General features: G+C 34.3%; 1 protein-coding gene across 2 annotated transcripts; it reads left to right on the top strand.

The window, feature by feature from the left end:
* Window positions 1-14,475: 14,475 nt before the first annotated feature.
* On the top strand, window positions 14,476-23,491 carry CSN3 (casein kappa). 2 transcript variants are annotated; one of them, XM_036853293.1, is made up of 6 exons: window positions 14,476-14,541; window positions 16,642-16,687; window positions 17,013-17,074; window positions 20,077-20,109; window positions 21,274-21,766; window positions 23,318-23,491. In XM_036853293.1, exons 2-5 carry the CDS (start codon window positions 16,678-16,680, stop codon window positions 21,730-21,732), a joined length of 564 nt encoding a protein of 187 aa, XP_036709188.1. In that variant the 5' UTR covers window positions 14,476-14,541; window positions 16,642-16,677; the 3' UTR covers window positions 21,733-21,766; window positions 23,318-23,491. The 2 variants fall into 2 exon arrangements, with proteins under 2 accessions (XP_036709188.1, XP_036709189.1); XM_036853294.1 differs by lacking the exon at window positions 16,642-16,687 and having other exon boundaries at window positions 14,481-14,541.
* Window positions 23,492-27,366: the final 3,875 nt, after the last annotated feature.

The following is a 27,366-nucleotide window of genomic DNA, read 5'->3' as shown; positions in this document are numbered from 1 at the left end:
CAGTATCCAAGTCTTATGCTTTTGTTTCAGCAGTATATCTAGTAAAATAAATTCTGTGTCCAGGACTCCACAATGACAGTACCAAAGACTAGTTAAGTCCATCTCTTTTCACTTTGTTTCAGGAAGAAAAATTAAATTCATGCTAATAAGGGTAAGTGACCCCAGCCCCTCCTGTGCTAATCTAGCTGCCAAACTGCCACTAGAGTTAGCTTTAAAAAACATACAATGACTTATATTTCTGTTTTGCTCAAATGCCTGTAAGGCTTCTTATTGCCTACAATAAGAAGTCTATCTTCCCCCACATGGCATTCAAGGCCTCTACATACTAACCTCCAGCTTCTTTACAAATCCCCCAGGCCACCACCCCAGCCTCCGTTGCATCCTCTACTGTCACACCAGCCACTGCCATTCCCCACCAGTGGATGTCACACTCACCTGTGACTTTGTTTATTATGCTCTGTCTTCATGGAATGTCCATTCCTCTGTGTCACTGTTGAAACCCAATTTATCTCTCAAGGTCCAAATCCAATATTATGACCTGCCTGAAAACTTTCTCCTGTCTCTCCAAACAGAATGAATCACTTACCATTTTGACCCCTCTCCCACTGCATTTTTTCACTTTTTTATGAATCTTATACTTTACCCTCTAATAAAATAAATCATTTCCACTTCTTTTCCTTCTTGAAGAGATTGTAAATTCCTGGAGTATCACAATAATATAACTATTCCCCAGTACTTAGCATAGTAGAGAGTACTCAGTGAATGTTTGATAAATGGAATATATTAATAAAAGTTTCAAAATTCCTAATTTTCAAAAAAAGAGATTTTTCATATCTTTGACTTATATCACCATCTAAGTTAGCAAAAGATTCCTTCTTGTGAGAGGAAAATAAACTTCTTAAAATCAATATTTAAATGGTAATAGTTCTCTCTTAATTAAAACATTAGCACAACGAATTGGGTAACATTGTGCCTACACATACTTTGCTATAGAGATTTTTAGGGCCCATAAAATGTCAAATCATGAATAAGAATATCTGTCGCAAGAAAATGCAAGCATCACACACACACACACACACACACACAAACTATGTCTTAAAGCATTTAACATTTCATCAACTATGGGAAAACCAAGCTCAGAGGCTTTCAGTTTTTCAAATACATTTTCTCTTCCATACAAAGTAAGTGCACATAGCAAAGGTTTGTGACCTTTATTGAGGAACAATTTGTCCTAATTATCAGTTCCCATAAATCCCATGATGAACACTCTAGAAACAAACCCCTGAAGGAAAAAAAGGTAGCAGGTGGCAAGGAAAAGAAACTTTCCTTCAGTATAAGACAGAAGTCATCCAACAAGATTCTACTTGCACAATAAGCCTTTCATTGTGTCACAATGGCAGCCTTTGTCCCACAGGTAAATTATCAGGAAATCAGAAGAATTCTCATTGAGCAAAGATTACAACTCTCTACCCCAAGTTTAAATCATCACTGAGACCCTTAGCATCAGTGCGAGAAATTCTGCTATGACCCATAAGCTGGCTACAGATCAAGGTCAGCCTAATGAGCCTCTTGGCATGGCTTGAGCAGGGATTAAAGTCAGTGATCCCAGTTAAAACTATGTGAGTGACAGAGGACCAAACAGTCCTCAGTATAATTGGGTAAATTAATTTTATAGGAATTGTTTCCAAACCTTACAGCTGACAGATTGTATGCCATTGAATGACTGATGAAAGGAAGTCATGGGAAAGAAAGATGGAGGGACATAAAGAAGGTAGGAATTCAGAGCCCTGAAGAGGGGCCAAAGGAAAACCTTGGCTGCTCTGAAGGTTAGGAGGGCCAGCTCTACAAATAATTCACTATCTTCCCTCCTTTTTTTAAGTCTTTGATATATTCCTTAACTCTTGGGATAGAATTTTTACTTTATTCAGCTCAAATTACATTACTATAACCTTCTGGGAAAAAAATATTGTCATCTACTTTTATCTACTAGGTTTGTGATGCAAATATATTCTATTAAAATGAATCAGTTATTCTCCCAGTGGATTTGGGCAACATCATTCCTGGTCCTGACATTTTTGATTATCGTACTTGGTGGGATAATTTCCCAGTAAACCTGTCAATCAAACCCCCATTTTCTTTTGTAATCCAATGTTGGTTAACGGAGATAGGATCCACTAAAGCACTGTTTACCGAAGTGTGTTTCTTGAAGCATTAATCTCACTAGATGGCCCCACAAATAAATATTTATCCTCAAAATATCTCTTGCAAATTTATGGTATACATACACACGGTAACATTCTTGAAAATGCCAGTTTAAAAAATCATTTTGCTTAACTACATTTTCCAAACTATATTGACCATAGAATGATCCTCATCTCATCTAAAACAGTTGGCAAATTCAGTGTGTCCCTGAATACACTATGCCATTTTAAAATGTAATCAGCTATAGAGACACCTGGTACCACATTCATGTGGAGTTAACATACTAATTATTGAAAGAGGCTTCCCTGCAAAAGTAAACAAAGAGCTAAATTCAACTCCACTATCCTGTTACTTCCTTGGGGAGAGGACTCACATGTCCCCCATCTAATCTTTCAAATTTCATTCATTCACTAAAAAACTAAATATTTTTTTTACATCAATTGTTGTGCTAAATGCTAGGGATTTGTACAAAGGGTTTTTTTTCACCTTTAACGATCTTACAGGCTAGTGAGGGGAAAATAAACATGTACACAATTTCAATAAATGTAATAAGTGCTCCAATAAGGTATTCATAGAGTTTTGTTTGTTTGTTCACTTGTTTTAAGCAAAGGGAAAATTAGTTCTGCCTACAAAAATTAGGAAAGGTCCCACTGGTGACTTTGAGCTGAACCTTAATGGATAAATAGGTTATTGACAATTAGATAAGCACAAATCAGATTCTCAACAGACGCTTAACAGATGGACAAATTCAATACTCAAATTGGTATTTTTTACAACATTTAGCTTCAACAAGCAAAGTAAAACAGGGAAAAATTAGGAATAAAATTATTTAGAAGCTATTTCTAACAAATATACAAATGAGTATATAAAGTTCTCTTAATCTTAGAAATAAACTCTGGAGGGGCTTCAAGATGGTGGAAGAGTAAGACATGGAGATCACCTTCCCCCCCCACAAATACATCAGAAATACATCTACATGTGGAACAACTCCTACAGAACACCTACTGAACGCTGGAAGAAGAACTCAGACCTCCCAAAAGGAACAGATGCCCTCAGATGACCTACATGCAGAGGCGGGGCCAAATCCAAAGCTGAACCCCAGGAGCTGTGCGAACAAAGAAGAGAAAGGGAAATCTCTCCCAGCAACCTCAGGAGCAGTGGATTAAATCTCCACAATCAACTTGATGTATGCTGCATCTGTGGAATAACTGAATAGACAACAAATCATCCCAAATTGAGGTGGTGGACTTTGGGAGCAACGATACATATATTTTTTTCCCTTTTTCTCTTCCTGTGAGAGTGTATGTGTATGCTTCTGTGTGTGATTTTTTCTGTATAGCTTGGCTTTTACCATTTGTCCTGGGTTCTCTCTAATCATTTTTTTTTGTTTGTTTTTTAGTATAGTATAGCATTTAGCACTTGTTATCATTGGTGGATTTGTTTTTTGGTTTGGTTGTTCTCTTCTTTCTTTCTTTTTTTTTTTATTACTTTAAACAAACTTTTTTTATTGTTAATAATTATTTTTTATTTTAATAAATTTATTTTATTTTTTTCTTTCTTTCTTTCTTTTTTTCTCCCTTTTATTCTGACCCGTGTGGATGACAGGGTCTTGGTGCTCCAGCTGGGGGTCAGGCCTCTGCCTATGAGGAGGGAGAGCTGAGTTCAGGACATTGGTCCACAAGAGACCTCACAACTCCACGTAATATAAAACGGCGAAAACCTCCCAGAGATCTCCATCTCAACGCCAAGACCCAGCTCCATTCAACGACCAGCAAGTTACAGTGGTGAACACCCTTTGCCAAACAACTAGCAAGACAGGAACACAACCCCATCCATTAGCAGAGAGGCTGCCTAAAATCATAATAAGGTCACAGACACCCCAAAACACACCACCAGATGCGGACCTGCCCACCAGAAAGACAAGATCCAGCCTCATCCAACAGAACACAGGCACTAGTCCCCTCCACCAGGAAGCCTACACAACCCTCTAAACCAATCTTAGCCACTAGGGGCAGACACCAAAACAACAGGAACTACAAACCTACAGCCTGTGAAAAGCAGACCCCAAAACACAGTAAGTTAAGCAAAATGAGAAGACAAAGAAACACACAGCAGATGAAGGAGCAAGGCAAAAACCCACCAGACCAAAATAACAAAGAGGAAATAGGCAGTCTACCTGAAAAAGAATTCAGAGTAATGATAGTAAAGATGATTCAAAATCTTGGAAATGGAATGCAGAAAATATATAAAACGTTTAACAAGGACCTAGAAGAACTAAAGAGCAAACAGAAAATGATGAACAACACAATAAATGAAATTAAAAATTCTCTAGAAGGAATCAATAGCAGTATAACTGAGGCAGAAGAACGGATAAGTGACCTGGAAGATAAAAGAGTGGAAATAACTACTGCAGAGCAGAAAAAAGAAAAAAGAATGAAAAGAATTGAGGACAGTCTCAGAGACCTCTGGGACAATATTAAATGCACCAACATTTGAATTATAGGAGTCCCAGAAGAAGAAGAGAAAAAGAAAGGGACTGAGAAAATATGTGAAGAGATTATAGTTGAAAATTTCCCTAAAATGGGAAAGGAAATAGTTAATCAAGTCCAGGAAGCACAGAGAGTCCCATAAAGGATAAATCCAAGGAGAAACATACCAAGACACACATTAATCAAACTATCAGAATTTAATACGAAGAAAAAATTTTAAAAGCAACAAGGGAAATACAACAAATAACATACAAGGGAATCCCCATAAGGTTAACAGCTGATCTTTCAGCAGAAACTCTGCAAGCCAGAAAGGAGTGGCAGGACATATTTAAAGTGATGAAAGGAAAAAACCTACAACCAAGATTACTCTACCCAGCAAGGATCTCATTCAGATTCGACGAAGAAATTAAAACCTTTACAGACAAGCAAAAGCTAAGAAAATTGAGCACCACCAAACCAACTTTACAACAAATGCTAAAGGAACTTCTCTAGGCAGGAAACACAAGAGAAGGAAAAGACCTACAATAACAAAACCAAAACAATTAAGAAAATGGTAATAGGAACATACATATTGATAATTACCTTAAATGTAAATGGATTAAATGCTCCAAACAAAAGACATAGACTGGCTGAATGGATACAAAAACAAGACCCGTATATATGCTGTCTACAAGAGACCTACTTCAGACCTAGGGACACATACAGACTGAAAGTGAGGGGACGAAAAAACAAATTCCAGGCAAATGGAAATCAAAAGAAAGCTGGAGTAGCAATTCTCATATTGACAAAATAGACTTTAAAACAAAGACTATTACAAGAGACAAAGAAGGACACTATATAATGATCAAGGGATCAATCTGAGGAGAAGACATAACAATTGTAAATATTTATGCACCCAAAATTGGAGTACCTCAATACATAAGGCAAATTCTAACAGCCATAAAAGGGGAAATCGACAGTAACACAATCATAGTAGGGGACTTTAACACCCCGCTTTCACCAATGGACATATCATCCAAAGTGAAAATAAGTAAGGAAAGACAAGCTTTAATAGATACACTAAACAAGCTGGACTTAATTGGTATTTATAGAATATTCTATCCAAAAACAACAGAATACACTTTCTTCTCAAGTGCTCATGGAACATTCTCCAGGATAAATCATATCCTGGGTCATAAATCAAGCCTTGGTAAATTTAAGAAAATTGAAATCGTATCAAGTATCTTTTCTGACCTCAACGCTATGAGACTAGATATCAATTACAGGAAAAAATCTGTAAAAAATAAAAACACATGGAGGCTAAACAATATACTACTTAATAACCAAGAGATCACTGAAGAAATCAAAGAGGAAATCACAAAATACCTACAAAAAAATGACAAAGGAAACACGATGACCGAAAACCTATGGGATGCAGCAAAAGCAGTTCTAAGAGGGAAGTTTATAGCAATACAATCCTAACTTAAGAAACAAGAAACATCTCAAATAAACAACCTAACTTTACACCTACAGCAATTAGAGAAAGAAGGGAAAAAAACCCCAAAGTTAGCAGAAGGAAAGAAATCATAAAGATCAGATCAGAAATAAATGAAAAAGAAATGAAGGAAACGATGGCAAAGATCAGTAAAACTAAAAGCTGGTTCCTTGAGAAGATAAACAAAATTGATAAACCATTAGCCACACTCATCAAGAAAAAAAGGGAGAAGACTCAAATCAATAGAATTAGAAACGAAAATGGAGTAATAACAACTGACACTGCAGAAATACACAGGATCATGAGAGATGACTACAAGCAACTATATGCCAGTAAAATGGACAACCTGGAAGAAGTGGACAAAATCTTAGAAATGCACAACCTTCCAAGACTGAACCAGGAAGACATAGAAAATATAAACAGACCAAACACAAGCACTGAAATTGAAACTGTGATTTAAAATCTTCCAACAAACAAAAGCCCAGAACCAGATGGCTTCACAGGCAAATTCTATCAAACATTTAGAGAAGAGCTCACACCTATCCTTCTCAAACTCTTCCAAAATATAGCAGAGGGAGGAACATTCCCACACTCATTCTATGAGGCCACCATCACTCTGATACCAAAATCATACAAAGATGTCACAAAGAAAGAAAACTACAGGACAATATCACTGATGAACATAGGTGCAAAAATCCTCAACAAAATACTAGCAAACAGAATACAACAGCACATTAAAATGATCATACACCATGATCAAGTGGGATTTATCCCAGGAATGCAAGGATTCTTAAATATATGCAAATCAATCAATATGATACAAAACATTAACAAATTGAAGAATAAAAACCATATGATCATCTCAATAGTTGCAGAAAAAGCTTTTGACAAAATTCAACACCCATTTATGATAAAAACTTTCTAGAAAGTAGGCATAGAGGGAACTTACCTCAACATAATAAAGGCCATATGTGACAAGCCCACAGCTAACATCATCCCCAATGGTGAAAAACTGAAACCATTTCCACTAAGATCAGGAACAAGACAAGGTTGCCCACTCTCACCACTATTATTCAACAAAGTTTTGGAAGTTTTAACCACAGCAATCAGAGAAGAAAAAGAAATAAAAGGAATACAAATTGGAAAAGAAGTAAAGCTGTCACTGTTTGCAGATAACATGATACTATACATAGAGAATCCTAAAGATGCTACCAGAAAACTACTAGAGCTAATCAATGAATTTGGTAAAGTAGCAGGATACAAAATTAATGCACAGAAATCTCTTGCATTCCTATACACTAATGATGAAATATCTGAAAGAGAAATTAAGGAAACACTCCCATTTACCATTGCAACAAAAAGAATAAAATACCTAGGAATAAACCTACCTAAGGAAACAAAACACCTGTATGCAGAAAACTACAGTACACTGATGAAAGAAATTAAAGATGAAACAAACAGATGGAGAGATATACCATGTTCTTGGATTGGAATAATCAACATTGTGAAAATGACTATACTACCCAAAGCAATCTACAGATTCAGTGCAATCCCTGTCAAACTACGACTGGCATTTTTCACAGAACTAGAACAAAAAATTTCACAATTTGTATGGAAACACAAAAGATCCCAAATAGCCAAAGTAATCTTGAGAAAGAAAAACGGAGCTAGAGGAATAAGGCTCCCAGTCTTCTGACTATACTACAAAGCTACAGTAAACAAGACGGTATGGTACTGGCACAAAACAGAAATACAGATCAATGGAACAGGATAGAAAGCCCAGTGATCAACCCATGCACATATGGTCACCTTATGTTTGATAACGGAGGCAAGAATATACAATGGAGAAAAGACAGCCTCTTCAATAAGTGGTGCTGGGAAAACTGGACAGCTACATGTAAAAGAATGAAATTAGAACACTCCCTAACACCATACACAAAAATAAACTCAAAATGGATTTAAGACCTAAATGTAAGGCCAGACACCATCAAACTCTTAGAGGAAAACATAGGCAGAACACTCTATGACATAAATCACAGCAAGATCCCTTTTGACCCACCTCCTAGAGAAATGGAAATAAAAACAAAAATAAACAAATGGGACCTAATGAAACTTAAAAGCTTTTGCACAGCAAAGGAAAGCATAAACAGGACGAAAAGACAACCCTCAGAATGGGAGAAAATATTTGCAAATGAAGCAACTGACAAAGGATTTATCTCCAAAGCTTACAAGCAGCTCATGCAGCTCATTATCAAAAAAACAAACAACCCAATGCCAAAATGGGCGGAAGAACTAAATAGACATTTCTCCAAAGAAGATATACAGATTGCCAACAAACACATGAAAGAATGCTCAACATCATTAATCATTAGAGAAATGCAAATCAAAACTACAATGAGATATCTCAAACCATTCAGAATGGCCATCATCAAAAAAACTACAAAGAATAAATGCTGGAGAGGGTGTGGAGAAAAGGGAACCCTCTTGCACTGTTGGTGGCAATGTAAATTGATACAGCCAGTATGGAGAACTGTACGTAGGTTCCTTAAAAAACTAAAAATAGAACTACCATATGACCCAGTAATCCCACTACTGGGCATATACCCTGAGAGAAGCATAATTCAAAAAGAGTCATGTACCACAATGTTCATTGCAGCTCTATTTCCAAAAGCCAGGACATAGAAGCCACCTAAGTGTCCATCGACAGATGAATGGATAAAGAAGATGTGGCAAATATATACAATGGAATATTACTCAGCCATAAAAAGAAACGAAATTGAGTTATTTGTAGTGAGGTGGATGGACCTAGAGTTTGTCATACAGAGTGAAGTAAGTCAGAAAGAGAAAAACAAATACCGTATGCTAACACGTATATATGGAATCTAAAAAGAAAAAGAAAACAATGGTTCTGAAGAACGTAGGGGTGGGACAGGAAAAAAGACCCAGACGTAGAGAATGGACTTGAGGACACGGGGAGGGGGAAAGGTCAACTGGGACGAAGTGAGAGAGTGGCATGGACTTATATGTACTCCCAAATGTAAAATAGATAGCTAGTGGGAAGCAGCCGCAGAGCACAGGGAGATCAACTCGGTGCTTTGTGACCACCTAAGTGGGATAGGGAGGATGGGAGGGAGACGCAAGAGGGAGGAGATATGGGGATATATGTATATGTATAGCTGATTCACTTTGTTATAAAGCAGAAACTAACACACCATTGTAAAGCAATTATACTCTAATAAACATGTTATTAAAAAAAAAAAAAAAGAAACTCTGACCTGAGAAAGAAAAGGAAAGGTAATAAATATCTTAGTAATATTCCTGTTTAGTATATAACATTTCTGTTATACAAATATAGAAAACAAATATCACCTGATGCGTTATTTTTGTATACAATTAGCGAAGATATCTGAAAGGTAGTATTTTCCCAGATTTCTATGTCAGTTTATTAATACCCAGGCAGAGTTGAAACTTCCTGCCAAAGTTGCGTCAAATCACGGTAGCTGAAGGCAGTTAACAGCAACAAAACAAGGTGGAAAGTGAGGCATTGGCAACTGAAGTGCCCTTCCCTCCCATAGCTTAAGAAAGCCTCCAGTTTCCCTCAACAATCCAAGACTTTGGTACTGGAATGAAAAAATCCAGAGGGCCACACTGAAATCCAGCTGCAGTCACTCCAAATGAGAGCCCAGCTTCCCCAGCAGTCGGGGGAAGTCAGTTCTAATGCTCTCACAGAAAAATTAATCCCAGAAAAATCCATCACTTAACCGCATATACTAGCTCTTCAGTGAAATAAATTAGAATTCCAGGGGAAACAGATAATATGCTTGTCCACTTTAGAAGTTCTTCATGACCAGGTTCTGACTTCATCAAGAAGAAAGTAGTGATTTCCAAACTTGCATCTGAACAAAAAATTATTTAGACTCTTACTAACTGTGCAGATTTCCAGGGACACTTCTCCACTTAAAAATTCTGACTCAGTAGTGTGAAGTGAGGCCAGAATTTTCAACTTAAACAAATAGTGTATATAATTAATCATTTCTGCAACAAATATTTGAGTGTCTCATATGTGCCCGACAAAGGTCTATGCACTGGGAAAGCTATCTCCTAGTGGAAGAAGACAGAGAATAGTAAACAAACATATACAAATTTTTAAAATCATTTCTTTTTGTGATAAGTTATGAAGAAAATTATAAAGTAAAATAATAGAGTGACGAAGAAAAGGAAATGACTACTCAGAAAAAGTGCCAAGGAAAGCATCTCTGAGAAGAAGATATTCAAGCTGAAACCTGAATAATATATGGGAGACAGTAGTGAGAAAAACTGGGGTAAGAACATTTCTGAGACTATGAACACAAGTGAAAAGTTCCTGATTTTCCCAGAAATCCCAGAGTTTGGCATTTTCTAGGAACAGAAAGGTTGTTGAAGCTGGCATGTACTGAGAGAAAGATTGGTAGAAGATAAGATAAGAGGAATAAAGAGAGACTAGTAGCCTCTGATAAAAGGTTTGGAACTTATTCTAAGTGCTATAGGAAGCCACTGAAAGATTTTAAGCAGGAGAATAATCATATTAGATATATGTCCAAAAATAACATTTTTATGGCTATGTAAAGAATGATTGTAAGATGACAGTAGTGAAAGTAGTGAGATCAGACAGGGAACTGTTGGGATAGTCAGGTGTGCAATGTCAGTAGCTGGGCCTCACTAGGTAAGACTAGAAAGTGGTGGCAGATTCAGCATATATTATTAAGACAGGGCTTATCGTTCTTCTAATGGATCATAAGGGAGGTGGGACAAAAGATGACCCATAGGATTTTCTCTTGAGCCACTGGGTATCATAGCACCATTTATTAAAAAGGAAAAGACTAGTGGAGGACTTATTTGAGACAGGGATATGTTTGCAGATCAAATATTAGGTTTTGTTTATGGTAAATTTGGGGTGTCTAATTCAAATACAAACAGAGGTGTTACAAAACTCTTAGATACTTAAATCTGTAGTTCAATGAAGTCAACTGCATGTAGATGATATTTAAGGCTATAGGAATGGAGTAGGTCAACTAGAATGATATTAAAGATAGAGACTAGGGGGAAAGGTAGAGGAGTGGTGAACTCAGGAAGAAACTTTGAAAGTTTTCCCAACTTTAAAGTTTGAAGAAAATAAAAGGAACCAAGAGAGAAAGTAAGAGCAGGCAGTGATTAGAGAGGAAAAAAACAGAAAAAGAAATCTTGCAAGTCAGAAAGACCAATCACCATTCCAAAGGCTGCTGAGATTGACTTAAGCAGAGGATCTAAATGTTAGCAATGGATTTGGCCACATGGAGGTCAGAGTTGAGCTATCTGTTTTGAATGGCCAAAAAGGAATAAAAGACCTATGGGAGTAAATGTAGGACAGAATTACTGCGAGCCCTAAGACCACATTGACTAATTAACACTTTACAGAAATGAAAAGTTTTCTTGATTACCCCTTGTATTTTGTAATCTGTGTCTTTAAATGGGACCCAGAAACCCTGGAAAGTCACTAAAGCATGAATTTATGTGTGCATTAATGCTAATGTCAGAATGACACCCCATTCTGGGCTCCAGATGACATCCAATGTCTCCTCACAGTCTTCCTACCAATGTCCAGCTGAAAACATGTTCTCTTTAGATGTTCCCTGCAAGTAGAGATCATGACTATCTACTCTATTCCCAAAATGTCTTATTTTTTAATAAGAACTGTATATGTCTGTGCATTTTTTATTTAACTGAATGATCTATAGGAGAGCAAAATTGTGATATTCCACTTTGTTAGTGTTAAAACAATTTTAAGAGCATTTTATGCTATTTTCCCATGATTTTTACACAACGGCAATGGTTTCTGAAGCATACAAATTTCTACACTAAAATGTTACTTTTCTGATGTCTTAAGAATTAATAATATAGAAAGTTATGTTAGTTATTTACATTGTGACTACTATCACAAACATTGTTGTACTTCAAGCACATGGTATTGAGATCAGCCTGGTACTAATGAAGTTGCTAAAAAATAAAATAAGACAGAAAAAATAATAACAAAACCACATGCAAGTTAATACCACCAAAAGAAGAGAAAATGGAAATAAAGTACATAACAGATGTAAGAAACACTAACAGAATAAGAGGAAGCTGCTATGGGTAAAAGAATGCATACGAGTCGATAATCATCTTTCCACTTATCACAAAATGTTTATTTCATAGTGCTGGAAATATGAACTTCTTAAAAATGCAATAGCTCCAGTGTGTCAGAGTTATATAAATGGACACTGCTTACCAGGATCTAAACACAAGGAAGCTGTAGCTTGACTGAGAAGCCCTGCTGGTGCTCCTCCCATATTCCAGGGATGTTTCAGGAGTCCGTCATGGCGCCTCAGATGAATACGTGACTAGATCAAGGCTGGTGAATCAGTTCTAGATCACAAACACAATAAGTTTGAAGACTGTTCAGCATCATCCTGACACCCTGGGAGATTTCATTTTGTAGGAGATCTGATTCTTCTTTTAAGAGCTTTTCTTTGGAAAATACTAGGGTATCTGAATAGCTCCAGAATAGAATTCACCTAGTTTGTCTACAATGATCACTCAAAACTCTTTAGCTCTCTTAGATTGCCTGAGGTGGATATATATGATATGGGGAATGTTCAGTGTCACTAGTATTCAAGTAAATGTTAGACTATCAGCTCCACAAGGGCAACAATCTTTGCCTGCTTTGGCTACTAATTTATCCTTAATGCCTGGAACAGTACCTGAAATAATTTAAGTGCTAAAAGAATAATATTTAGTTTTGCAAAGTTCCCAAGGGGCCCAGAAGAAATGTAGAAATGAGAAATGTTTTTCTTTTAGTAGCGAGAAGGATTCCTAGCATTCCCAGGTGAAATATATTATCCTGACAATGTCATTGAAGGTACTCTGAGTCTCTGGTACTTGTGAATTAAATAAATAAACTCTCAACTGAAAATCAGTATCATTTTATGGCTCTACGTCAATGGCAAAGAAATTACCATGTGGAACAGAATACTTTCATAATTTGAGGACTGACCAGAACATAATCTTCCAACCATCACTTGACCCAGATGACCAAAGGAAAATGATGTAACTGAACAGTCCAAATAGATTGGCTGGTCTTACTACTTTAGCAGCATGTTTTAGCAGTTTTGAAACTCTGCCATCTTTCTCTGAACTGCAGAAATCAACTATTTTGAAAAATAGAAAATCTCAACTTACTCTATACAAACTGAATAAGCATTTCAGGGCTGTGAACATCATTCCTAACTTTCTCAGACATGAAATACTTCTAAGAAAAAGAGGAATACAACACAATGCTGTTATTATTTCTTGTTTGTATTCTGGCAGTCCTACATTGATTCCTGTAAATACCTCAATCTGGCCAGGACTTCACAGCTAAAGTGAAGTCACAGTTAATGGTTTTTCCAGAGAAATGTAAGCAAAAGAAAATATTCTTCCCTGAATTATCTAGGCAAATTATTTGGTTAGCTGTATTTTACCAAAATATTCCCCATATTGGTGGTTTTATGATATATATTTCGTAAGTCAGAATGAGCTGTCTTTGAAACAGAACAATTATTCTGAATTCAATAATTTAATTTTATACATCCAGAATGGTTCACCTATATTATTGAAATTTAAGAATCTAAGTGCAACTTTGATTCATAAGAGGTTAATCAATCAACAGGTGCTTATTGCATGCTTATACCATGAACTTACTGAAGAATAAAATGCAAATGGATCCCTACTTTATATTGATTAAACTATTTTATATTTGGAAATAACTTGTAAGAAGTTGTTCTTGAGTATATGAGATGGTCAGTTTTCTAGTTTTTAAGTATTGATGGTTGTAATTCTGGAAGAATATGACCAACCACAGCCCATAATATATATAGGGTCAATTGATATCCAGGGTCTTAAATTAAAAAGAAACATTTGAAATGTAAAAGTGCTGTGGTTAGCTATTTTTCATTTTAATAATAGCTTTAAATTCAAATAGGTATAGTTAGTTGATTAAGAATGCAGTTAATATTTTTAGAACTTCTCCATATCTTTTCATAAAACATAAAAATTCATTCTTTAAAAAGTGTGAATAATCTCTTTTCAAACCTTATGAATGACAACTCTATTTCCCCCTCTGCATTTCATTAACCGAGATAGACGCAAAGATGGTCCTGTTATTGTCAAATCTTTCCTTTCTGTCATCTTCCTATTGGGTGCAATGTAGAAGGAAGATAAATCGCATGACGCAAGGCACTAACACCCTTTAATTAGTCTCCAGTTATTTACCTTGGGTCTTCCCTACAGTTGAGAGGCCAACTCAACCTACTGCCAAGCAAGACCTGACGGGCACAAGGAAAGGTAATGATATTAAAACGTCCAGAGAGAATGATTCTTTTTCACAGTAGTTAATAATAACACCACCAATGTTATTTTAGAGGCACATTTTCTTCCTTTTAACTTTATTGTTAAGCTTGAATATGCCTTGGCATCATTTTGATATTAGTTTCTAACCTAAACCTTAGATTCTGTATAATGTTATCATCAAATTTATTTTTAACTTCACTTTGGGTTAAAGTCAAGGTTTGATACTGGATAAACTACTGAAGACAATGTAAATTCTAAAAAAAAGGTTCATTGTTCAAGACAATGAACCTACTCCTACAGACAAATGTGGAGGGCTAACTTAGGAAGATGAAAGTGCACAATAATCCAGATTGGTCCCTTAATTAATTTCAAAATTTTATTTATATCTAAAGGTTATAATTTTATTTGTTATAATATAGTTTTTAAAAAAAAAACATGACTTACATATCCTAATGAAAGCTGAATGGTTCTTCTGTTTCACAAATTTTTCTTTCTTACCAAGTGATGAAGGCAAATTCAAGTACTCATTGGTTTAAGTAACCGACAAGTAAAGTATGGTTTTATCTCTCTGATTTCTGTTTACAATAAAAAGGGAGGAACTACTATCATTTTACAGATTGTCTTTGTGTATGTTTGTGTTATAATTTTGCATGAATTGTAAAGAAGTCTGTGATTCACCATGGAAATATTATTGTTCAGTCTACAGTCTTAAAAGTTAAACAGTGATTATTGTACAATATTGTTTTCTATATTCACTATACTGTATTATAATCATCAAGCTTGCTAAGGGACTAGATCTTAATTATTCCAACCACAAAAAAGAAATGATAATTATGTGACATGACAGAGGTGTTAATTATCACTATAATGGCAATCATATTACAATTATACAAATACATCAAATCTACATGTTGTACACCTTAAATTTACACAATGTTATATGTCAAATCTATTTCAATTAAGAAAAAGTTAATTGGCAAGTGAAGAATTAATAAGGAACTCCATTCTTCTCAGTGAAACTTGAGAGGAAACAACCTATGCTGTAGGTTGTTCAAATTTGATCACACATGAGTTCTTTTCCATCCAATGATATCCCATCAGAGGTTCTGAAGTCAGTTTAGTAGACAGCTTTTCTAATCATTCTTGGCTGAAAATCAAAGGTGAATGGAGTCTGGTGTGTGCTCTCTTTACCAAGCCTGAACTTTAACTCTGTGACCCTCTTTTGTAAAACTCAGTTTGTAGGTTTCAAGTCTATACAAGTATAGCAATAACAATAGCTGCAACAAGACGTAGTTAGTATTTACTTCATAAATACAATATGTATTTAAATATTAAAAGTTTGAAGTGTTATATGTATCTTTTTAAAAAGGCAATTTATTTTTTTAAAAAATCAAATAAATATGCGTAACTACCCTATACTCCTTTACAAAGGTAAGGCTAATTTATTTCTTCAAATATTTCAGCCAGAGACCTGTAATTGCCATATCTTATATTTTTTCATTAAAATGATCAAGTTAATCACATCATTTATGATTACTGGAGAAGCAGATTATGAAAACTGCAGTTTCAGTATACCCCCCATCTCCTCCATTTTACATGTTCCTGTTAGATTAATTGTGGAATTATAGAATTTCAGAAATTTCAGTTCTAACTTTTGTTTATAGGTAACAGTAGTAAGGCCCAGATAAAGGAAATTACTTGGCCAAAATTACACAAGTAGAGATAGAGCCTGAGATAGAACTCAGTTCTCCAAAGGAATGTGTAGTCACCTCAGTCTCTAATCTGAAACCACTCAACTGCTTTCCGTTGTTTAGAAAGGCATGTCTAATTCTCCAACCTGGCATTTAAGACCTCTGCTTTTTCTTCCCTCAACTTTCTTTCCAATTTTGTATTTCCCTTCTCTCCATTCAAATGCCCATGGATAGTCCCAAGGCTTTCTCCTCTACTTGAAGTTTCTCTCTATTTATCTCTGCATGGGCAAGTCCCACCTATAATGCTATCTCCTACAGAAATAATTTGTTGATTTCTTAACTGAAAACTTCTATCTGTAGAAAACCACTTTTGTGACATTTTCTACTTTCTTTCCTCTAACAGTGATTTGTGTGTGTTGCAACTCTCTTCCTAAAATTGATGTTACTTGGCAAGACCAATTCACCTTGATAATCGCAACACTTGACACAGTGCTTTGTTCCTAGTAGGTTCTTGGTGCATGTGAAATGAATATATGATTAACCTTATAATGGTACTTTCAGTAATATAACCAAAAATTAAATACATTCATTTTATACTGTTTGGTTTTTCTAAAGCTTTTAATAAAATAGATATAGATTTTCCACATTGGTTAAATCTACCCCTAAATCTGACTTTTTTTTCCCCCTTAAACCAAAGAGGACATTATTCCAAATCACTCTTAAATTATTAGCAACAGATCCTTTTAATGTAATGTTTTTAATTTTTATTTTTAGGTGCAATGATGAAGAGTTTTTTCCTAGTTGTGACTATCCTGGCATTAACCCTGCCTTTTTTGGTGAGTTAATTTCATCTGATCAATTTGTATCAAAACTTTGTAAAAAATTTATTTAAGGTCTCTAATTATGTAAATTTCTAAATACAGTTATATTTTATGGAACAAAACAGCTGCATACTAACTATATTTTCCTAACAGTAATTTATTTTTACATTTATTTCTCTTATAAAATTAAAGTCATGTTCTTCTGAATATACTTCTGGTTTCCAGGAATCAAGAAGTCATACTTTATCATGTATAGAAAACCTTTAAAATTTTCATATGATAGAGAAAATACATTTTGGGGGAAAAAACAGTACTGAAAATATTTTTAAATTATAATGTGCTCTAAAAATTCACAAAAAATAAATACAGAAATCATAGACCAGGATCAGAAATGTTTTTAATTAAATTCCTATCTCGTGCAGACTCCAATCTCTTAAGGGACTAAATTCTTAAAAGATTAGGAGCTGGGCTTCCCTGGTGGTGCAGTGGTTGGGAGTCCGCCTGCCAATGCAAGGGAGACGGGTTCGTGCCCTGGTGCGGGAAGATCCCACATGCCGCGGAGCGGCTAGGCCCGTGAGCCACAACTACTGAGTCTGCGCGTCTGGAGCCTGTGCTCCGCAACAAGAGAGGCCGCGATAGTGAGAGGCCCGCGCACCGCAATGAAGAGTGGCCCCCGCTCTCCGCAACCGGAGAAAGCCCTTGCACAGATACGAAGACCCAACACAGCCAAAAATAAATAAATAAATAAATTTATTAAAAAAAAAAAAAAAAAGATTAGGAGCTCGTTTAAGCTTTTTTACCAATTTCAAATAACTTGACATGTACTTTTAACATTCAAACATATTGTAACTTTTGTTATAATCTTCCCATTATGTCAATTGAGACTCCTTCTCAGGGCTTATATCCATAAACAACTCTATGATTTTCAGGCATTTTCTTGAATTACATGCTGTGTATTAAGGCTATTGGAACAAGAAAAATGTTTGGAATTTTTTTTTCTTTTAATTTTTTCGACTTGTTTTCCTTATTGTTTTGGCTATTGCTCTGTTTTATTTTCATGTTCATTTGGGGATCCCAGGCACTTATTTGCCAATAGCTAGTACAGGAAGGCAAATGTCTCATGTTTTATGACCTCCTCTTAGATTGTAAAATATGGGAAGGCACTAGTCCTTGTTTCATAATTCATTTATTATTAAATTTAGATTTGCTTTTAAGTTAATATCTCTTAAATAACTCTATTAGGTAAATTCTTGGAGTCAAACTTTTTAAATATTTGAATTACTATGACTTTCACATTTATTTTCTTTCATTTATTCTCTGAAATTTGATTTTATTGTCGCCACCTGCATATTTAGAGCTTGGGTTTTTCTCTTTGAGTGAAAAGGATTAAAGTTTAAATCAGAAAGTGATCCACAACTGCCTGACCTATAGCAACCTCTTCTTGAGCTACTTGAGCCTACTCTAGCCCCCAAATACTCCTTCTGGTTTTCACAAAGCTACAAGCCCCACAGACATGAACAAATAATTCAAAAGAAGAATGAAAGTTTATAGATTTTACCATCCAATCTTATGAGCAATCAAAATTATACAAATTAAAACAGCAATGTGATAGCATCTTTTATGTGCTAAATTTATTCCTTCTCTCCAAAATAAAAATAGTTAAGATACAATTTATTACTAGCAATTATGAGATGAACTGCACAATCTTATAGCCTACTGGTGGCATTATAAGTTGGCATAAATTTTCTGTACAGCAGTTTAATAATTTCTATCGAAGAATTTCCCCCCCAAAATCACATTTTTGAAAAACTGTCTTAAGAAATCAATTAAAACTATTTAAAAGGCCACTGATATCCAGATGTTATTCATCTCTCTATTTATAATAAAATATTTTTTGGAAAAAGCTTTAATGGTTAACAATAAAGAACAAATATTTCATGACATAATATTTTGATTATTTATATTTCAACTATGAATATGTAAGTATGAAAACTATGATATAATGGAAAAATGATATGAGAGATCATACTCCTTTTAAAAGAAGTAAGATACAAGATACTAAAATGAACATATACCAGGAATACATAATACATATAGATTGGTATTATATTTAAATATCTAGATTATCAGGATTTTTGAGTGTAGGCAAACTTTCAATATTTATATAACTTTCTAAATTTTAAACTAGTGATTTAATAAATTTAGAGAAAAATAAGTCTCTCTTATTACACACCAGTATTTTTTTTTTCTAATCTCTGATTTTCTATACCTACAACTTCCAAAAGGTTTGTAGAGTCTTTTATATCCAAGTGATATGTGTGAAAAGTCTTAAACTAGAACTGTCATTTTTAAAATATTTACCATTATGAACTCACTCAAAAGTTTATAAAACTTTTGTGAGTTTTAAAGCTTCATAAAATTGCTAACTCCTGATTTCCTATGAATGTTGTAATCCAGAATTAAGAAAAACACTATAAATACACAAAAATTGATTTTTTTAAATGGTGTTATTTATACAACACTTATATACTGACATTTTGCTAGATTTTTTTAATCAAGAAAACCTCAAAAATCATCTTAGTAGGAGAACAAAACCAGAAAAATATGCTCAATGCTCCTCTTATTTTTAACAATGTATATTCAATACAAACTGAATATAGGTTGTTCATGTTCTTCATTTAAGCAAATATCATGCATTATATTTGTTGGGGTCAAACGATCATATTCTTTTCAACATTGAATTTTTCTCCCTAAACAGTGATTTTTAAAGACAACTTAACCATGGAACTCATTATTACTATTTTAGTTAGTATATTTCTGTCACTTCTTGAGTGGTTCACAGACTATGGTTAGATAACCATGGAAAGTGCTTTATAATATTTTACAATACTAAAATAAAAACAAAAAAAAGTTTTGTCTTTGATATAAAAGATATTTTTAAAACCACAAAAAAATCTAGATTCTGTCTTGCTTTTTTTTAACTTCTTATTTCTTATTCTTTCTCTGAATCTCACCAGAGTGCAGAGGGGCAAAACCAGGAACAATCAACAGTAAGTTTAAATGTTTCCAGTAGAGATATGAACTCCAAAGTATAATATTATGCAAAGTTTAATGATATTAAAATGCCTCTGTCTAAACGCTAAGTAAATATTTAAACTCCATGAAATAATCTAATAATCCTTGTAAAAAAATCACTTCAACAACCAATCATATGAATCAACCTCAATGTTTATCTGAAAATCTCAGTATCATTTTGTAGGCCAAGTCATGTCTTTTGATTTTCATGTGTATTTAGCAACATGAGAAAACCCTCTCAGAATTTAGTAGTGGGTAAAAATGAAAACAAAAGCAAAGTTTAATATTTCTCCTGCCTACTTTTAAAGACTTGGGGAAAGATCCCTCTCTGACCCTTCTTTGAATACCTCTCATACACTTGTATTTACTTCTACCTTTCGTTTCCCCAATCTGTTTGAATGAATAGGTCTCCTTTCATGAGAAGGGCTTGCTTTGCAGTGTAATTTTGTTGATTTGTTTCTATTTATATGGAAAGATCTAAAGATGTATTTTTATAACTGCACATAATTAATAGAACTGAAGCAAATAAAAATAGAAAATTTCCTAACTGATCTTTAATGGATAAAACTGGGCTGAAAAAAATCCAAAGTATAAATCCAGAAATCCACATCACATTATTTTACTATTCTGATATAATTAGTTTAGAAAAAAATGTGCCCTCAGCCTAATCCCTAGGTAAATAAAATAAAAAACAATTACAAACATGTGGTGAGAATGTATATATACACGTATAAGGAAAAATATATACATAGTTTTTTCTGTGTGTAGTATGTTTGTATACTATATGCCAAAGCACTCTATGAGACTGGTCTAGCTGTGGTACTTATAATGCACAGCATTTACTGAGCTCTTTTTGTGTATGCCAAGCTCTGGTCAATGTGATTTACATTATGGATTAGCTCATCTAATTTTTTTGAAACTAATATTATTTTTAACGTTTATTGAAAATCAAGAAGGGGAAGGGAAGTGTACAAATCCATATCTCGTAAAATAATATGGTTGCTGGGTTCACTATGTCCAATGTTGTACTTACTTAACATCAAATACTGTAACATTGTATTTCAAAAAATTCTGATTTAAGACATCTTTTCATTCTAGCCTACAATAATACTATTCTGCATAATTTATTCTTTTTGCAGCGCTGTGAGAATGGTGAAAGATTGTTCAATGAAAAAACAGTAAAATATATTCCAATTCATTATGTGCTGAGTAGGTATCCTAGTTATGGACTCACTTACTACCAGCACAGACTAGCTGCACTAATTAATAACCAATTTATGCCTTACCCATATTATGCAAAGCCAGTTGCAGTTAGGCCACATGCCCAAATTCCTCAATGGCAATTCCTGCCAAATATCCACCCACCTACTGCGGCACATCACCCACACCCACGTCCATCATTTATTGCCATTCCACCAAAGAAAACTCAGGATAAAACAGTCATCCCTATCATCAATACCATTGCTACTGCTGAGCCTACACTTATACCTACCACTGAACCAATAGTGAACACTGTAGTTACTCCAGAAGCTTCCTCAGAATTCATCACGAGTACACCTGAGACCACCACAGTCCAAGTTACTTCACCTGTGGTCTAAAAACTCTAAGGAAACATCAAAGAAGACAACACAGGTAAATGAGAAAAAGACAAAATGAATAATAGACAAGATTCATGGATTTATCACAACAATCACAAAATCTAAAATAGTATAGATGGATAAATTAAATCTATTATGGGAGCAGGCAAAATGGGCTAATTATAACTTTAATTTGGTGTTGCCTTAGCATTGATACACTAGATTTTTTTCCAACAAGAAATGAAAAATAATCGTATTTTACAAAATGAAGAAAAATTGGGAACTTTTTTATCAAACTTTTTTCAACAACTGTAACACTCCTAGAATCTATTTGTTTTATTTTATTCCTATTCACAGACAAAGACAGTGGAGTAAAAGACAATGTTAAACTCATGATTTTTCTTATCTCAAAAATACTTCTTAGAACAATTTACATAGGATATGAGTTTAAATACATTTTAATTGTATAACAGTGTTCTTGCATTCAACAGTGTTCTTGCACTCTAATTTTGGTATGAATAGAGTGAAAGGAAATGATAGGCTTCCCATGTAGCTTTTTGATTTAAAATACAACTCAGTGTGACATAGTGGTAACAGCATTAAATCAGAGAAGGCTGCTTCTTCCATTGTGTGATCTTAGGCAAGTCATTACTCTCAATGAACTTTCATTTTCTCATAATTTTGGTTGCTATGAGATTCAAGTGAGAAAGCATATTGTGAATGAGTTGTAAAAATCCATGAAATGTAATGCTTTAGAAAAGATAAAGTAAAATTAGTAAATACTAAAATTTATTTTCAACTAACATCTCAAGTCCTTACTAAATTATCAAAACTACATAACTATCTCAGTTTATTCCTGTAGCAGCCATGTGGAATGGATTATATTACCATCCTGAATTCACAAATGAAGAAAAATAAGCCTATAGACGCAAGTTACTACAGCTAGAAAGTTCAAAACTGGGAACCAAATCAAATCTGCTTGATTTCAGATAGTAAGGCTTAATTAGTATGTCACCTAACTCCATATGGGCTAATTTGCAAAAAAAAAAAAAAGAAACAAAAAACAAAACAGAAAACAAACTATAATTTCCCAAGATCAGCATATGTAAATTTTATTATTGAGTTATGTTTAATAGGACCTCTGGTAAAAAAAAAAACTTAAGTTAATAAATCTTTGACTCATTAAAATTTTGAAAACAAAAGGAAAAAATTAATGGAGACAACATGAAAACAAGTAATTGAGTATGCAATTGTCCATTCTATTGATCTAAAATACATTATTACATGATTGTTTTTAACAGGATAATCATTATCTCAGTAGTTACATTTGTTCAAAACTCATGAACCTAGATTTCTAAGTTAAAACCACTGTATAATATCACTTATAAAAAAGAATGTATAGGACTGTGTCTTTCTATAAATATCAGGTGAAGACAATTATTTCAGTTCACTATATGTTGAATTTAAATGTTTAAATTTAGATATTTAATTTGATAGACTCCTTGATACAGACATTAGGCAAATTATGGAAGCTAAATAAAAGTCTACATATCGTGAGAACTGTTAGCACATTATGAACTAAATTCCTAAACTGTCATTTTTATAGGTCTTTCTGAAACCAAATGACTACTTCACACTCTCCTTTAGCCAGCTGTCTGCCTTCAGTGAAGAGAAAATATGATTTTCACAGATTCGGCTCCTTTCTCTTCTCCCCTTACATTTTACATCCATGCCACATTTAATTTTTTGATTCCTGCATAATAAAGCCAATTGAATGCAATGGATCTCTTAATTTGAAATAGTCTGTGAATACACCTCAGGGATATTTGAAACTTTGAAATTCCAAGATAAATTTAGTGTGAGTTTGAGTACACACATTTAATTGGAGGCAAAGTTCATAATTTCGTCTGATTTTCAAAGTGGTCCATGGTTTAACACTGATTAAGAACATCTTCTGCAGGATGACACTGGAACATCTAAATTTATGGCTAAGTCATTGGGACCAGAGAAGAACTAAGCTATAGTGTTCAACTCCAGAAGACCACAAAGTGACTCTTGGGAGCCATGAGAACTCTAGAGTTAGCATTAAATTTAGGTGTCCAAATGTAATGCTAATTTTAGTCTAGATCATTCCCAAGAGCAAATTCCAGATACAGACAGGTTACAGATGACCACAACTACAAACACAGATAGATATATGGCAAAATAAACAGGAGTTGACTCTTGACCTGCATGAACCAGTTTCCTCCAGACTTGAAGCTATAGTCTCACACCTGTCAAACTCACATTCATACAAACACACACACACACACACACACACACACACACACCAGGAAGCTTAAGAAATTGAGGTCTTCCAGTCTACAAAAATTGGTGAATACTCAAAGTCCAAAAATATGACAGTTTTTCCCTTAATGAAATATTGCAAGGAAAATGAGTGGGTCATGTATGTGCTTGCTCCATATTTAACATATCATGCCAGGAAAAATACAAATCACTCAACCCGTACAAAGGGCTTACTGTCACTCTTTTGCTGAAACCCTCAATAGATGTTCTATTGTTAGGAGTGGTTTACAAAACTTTACCTTCTCTCTCACTCAAATGCTAGAGTCTGGAAGAGAGGCCTGGTCAGGAACATGGCATGGCTGGGCTTCATTTGCTATGACCATTAATAATATTACTAATTTCTAGAAAAATGAAGTTAAAGGATGGAAGAAATAGAATTTATTTCATTAATTAATAAAACATTTATCTCAAAGTACTATAAGAATTATTATGGGATACAAAACAACAATAATAATAATAAGCAATCAACAGTTATATATTATAGACCATAGGCCAATTTTCTCTTTGCTCATATATATTTAATCTTTTAATATGTACTCATGGGCTACATATTACTATTGTTGTTACTATTATTATTATGAAAGAAAATTGAAGTAATTTTCCCCAAGTGGAACTGGAATTGAACCCAGATAATTTTGCTTTAAAATCCATGTTTTAATCTTGTGAACACTACTATAAAAGCATTTCCACACTGGGTGGTAAAATAAAATATGAAACAAAATACCTTGAAACAGGAAAAATATTCTTAAGTATTAATATTGGCTCATATTAATACAATAATATGTCTAACTAAAATAACATTAATAAAAAGAGTTGTTAAAAGTAGGATTTTAAATAAAACACTTACCTCCCTGATATGACATTATCTGATCTTTTGTAACAATTGGATTAACCAGTTAGAGTATACTATGTAAGTAATATGGCATAGTAAATCCCTCAACTACTATTTACATGTTAAGAAAATACATTGGTGAGTTGGTTATTTTGGATTTGGATAAATTACTTTCAGATGCAAGGGTCCATTCACGTGAAGGTAGTTTATATGAGAAATTATATCTTTAGCACAGAAAAGAAATGGGATCTGGAGATTTACACATAGTCATTCGTTTTTCAATTATTTGCCAAATGCCCACTATGTGAATACAGCATGTTTCCTCTCCACCTCTAGGACCTCACAGACTAATAAGATTAGAAAAACATCTTATTATTCAGTCTTATAGCACAACCTTATCTGAAAGTTCTCAGGTCTTCCACAAATGCAGTGATAAGTTATATAATAAACATTTACTTAGCACTTTAAAATGTATAAAGAGCTTTCACACATATAAACCTCTTAATCTTCACCAATAACCTCTTAAAATAATTTCTTATTAATCTTCATTTTGTATATGTGAACACAACTTTAAAGTAGTTAAACATAAGACAGTGAAAATTTATAGGCCTTAGATTTAGATAGAACTGAATTAAAGTTTTAGTTCAAAATTGCTTAACTGTGTGACCCTGGGTAACAAATAAAGTGGAAAACAACATTTTTTGATTTATTGATATACGTTTTAGGCTCTGTATCAAGTATTTTACAGGTTTTACTTTATTTCACATAGTACTCCCTTAGAGAGGCACTATTATTATGTTCATATATTAACAAGGAAACCGAGGCTCAGAGAGATTAATTTGCCCAAGAACAAAAAGCCACTACATATATATACTACCAGATGTAAAATAGATAGCTAGTGGGAAGCAGCCACATAGCACAGGGAGATCAGTTCGGTGCTTTGTGACCACCTAGAGGGGTGGGATAGGGAGGGTGGGAGGGAGACACAAGAGGGAGAGGGAGGAGATATGGGGATGTATGTATATGTATAGCTGATTCACTTTGTTATAAAGCAGAAACTAACACACCATTGTAAAGCAATTATACTCCAATAAAGATGTTAAAAATAAATAAATAAAATAAAATGAAAAAAAAATTTAAAAATAAAATTAAATGTAAAAAAAGCCACTAAATGGTAGAGTTTTGTTTTGAACTCTAGCAATTCAGTACACCAGCCTTTGTTATCTTACTACTTGGACAAACAACTTTTAGCCTAAGACATTCATTATAGTACCCTACTTTCACTGGACAGTCAATAAATTTTTATTTCCTTATCCATAAAGAACATTCACTGTCTGCAAGACAAGGCAAATTTTCATGATCTTACAAATACTACCTTCCTACTTCATCTCTCCCCATTAGATCCTCATACCATTCACCCCAGTGACTCAGAAACTCCCCAGATGACCCTAGCTGTATTAATATCAACACCAGCACTTTTCTGAAGCTGCTCAAATCCTTTGGGTAATTCCTATCACGTAATCAAAATTTGACTCCTTGGCTTGGATATCACATCTTTAAGAAAAACTTTCCTTAACTTCCAAGATCAAGTGCTCGACTCATGTGCTACCACAGCTTCCTTCCCCCTACCTGTTCCTTTCCCATTTGTTATACCTCCCTGTCCACCTCTCCTGCTGGGATGTAAGCCCTATGAGCCCAGGAACTATGATCTCTCACCACTGTCTCTCCAAGGTAAGGCCCAATACAAGAGCTAAATAAATGTTTGCTAAACAAATGAGTAAGTAAAGGAATAAAAGGGTTGTTAATGATTGAAACTGAAATACCCATTTAATAGGATTAAATAATCTAGATTTTCCTTACCAAAATCCAGGGAAAAAAAATGTTTACCTTAGCAGTTTATTACTGATCATAAACCAAATTACCAAAGGCCAATTTAAAACTCAAGAAAATTACTGCAAATCATAATACCAATCACAGCAATATAAAGGTATAAAGATAGAATGCTTTTTATAACTTAATCTCAGTTTTCAAGGAAGGAAAGCTGAATGCCAACAGAGCGATAACCAAATTGCTGTATCAATATTGTGTTATCTCAACTCTACCACACTACTTAGAAAAAGGAAATGATAGCCTTTCCTCTTCCTAATCTTCCTAATGTGATAAATGGAGGAATGGCCAGATGCCTATACTATTAGAATAAAGGCTATAAACGTAATAATCGAGACAGATGAACAAAAACGGGCCTGAAAGATCGAGTGTATTCTTTTTTCTTTTTTTAAACATGTTTATTGGAGTATAATTGCGTTACAATGCTGTGTTAGTTTCTGCTTTACAACAAAGTGAATCACCTATGCATATACATATATCCCCATATCTCCTCCCTCTTGCGTCTCCCTCCCATCCTCCCTATCCCACCCCTCTAGGTGGACACAAAGCACCAAGCTGATCTCCCTGTGCTATGCTGGTGCTTCCCACTA

This window comes from Balaenoptera musculus, chromosome 5, assembly GCF_009873245.2.
Source record: "Balaenoptera musculus isolate JJ_BM4_2016_0621 chromosome 5, mBalMus1.pri.v3, whole genome shotgun sequence".
In the NCBI taxonomy this organism is placed as follows: domain Eukaryota; kingdom Metazoa; phylum Chordata; class Mammalia; order Artiodactyla; family Balaenopteridae; genus Balaenoptera; species Balaenoptera musculus.
Note: the sequence above shows the minus strand (reverse complement) of the source record. Positions and strands in the feature narration are given on the sequence as shown.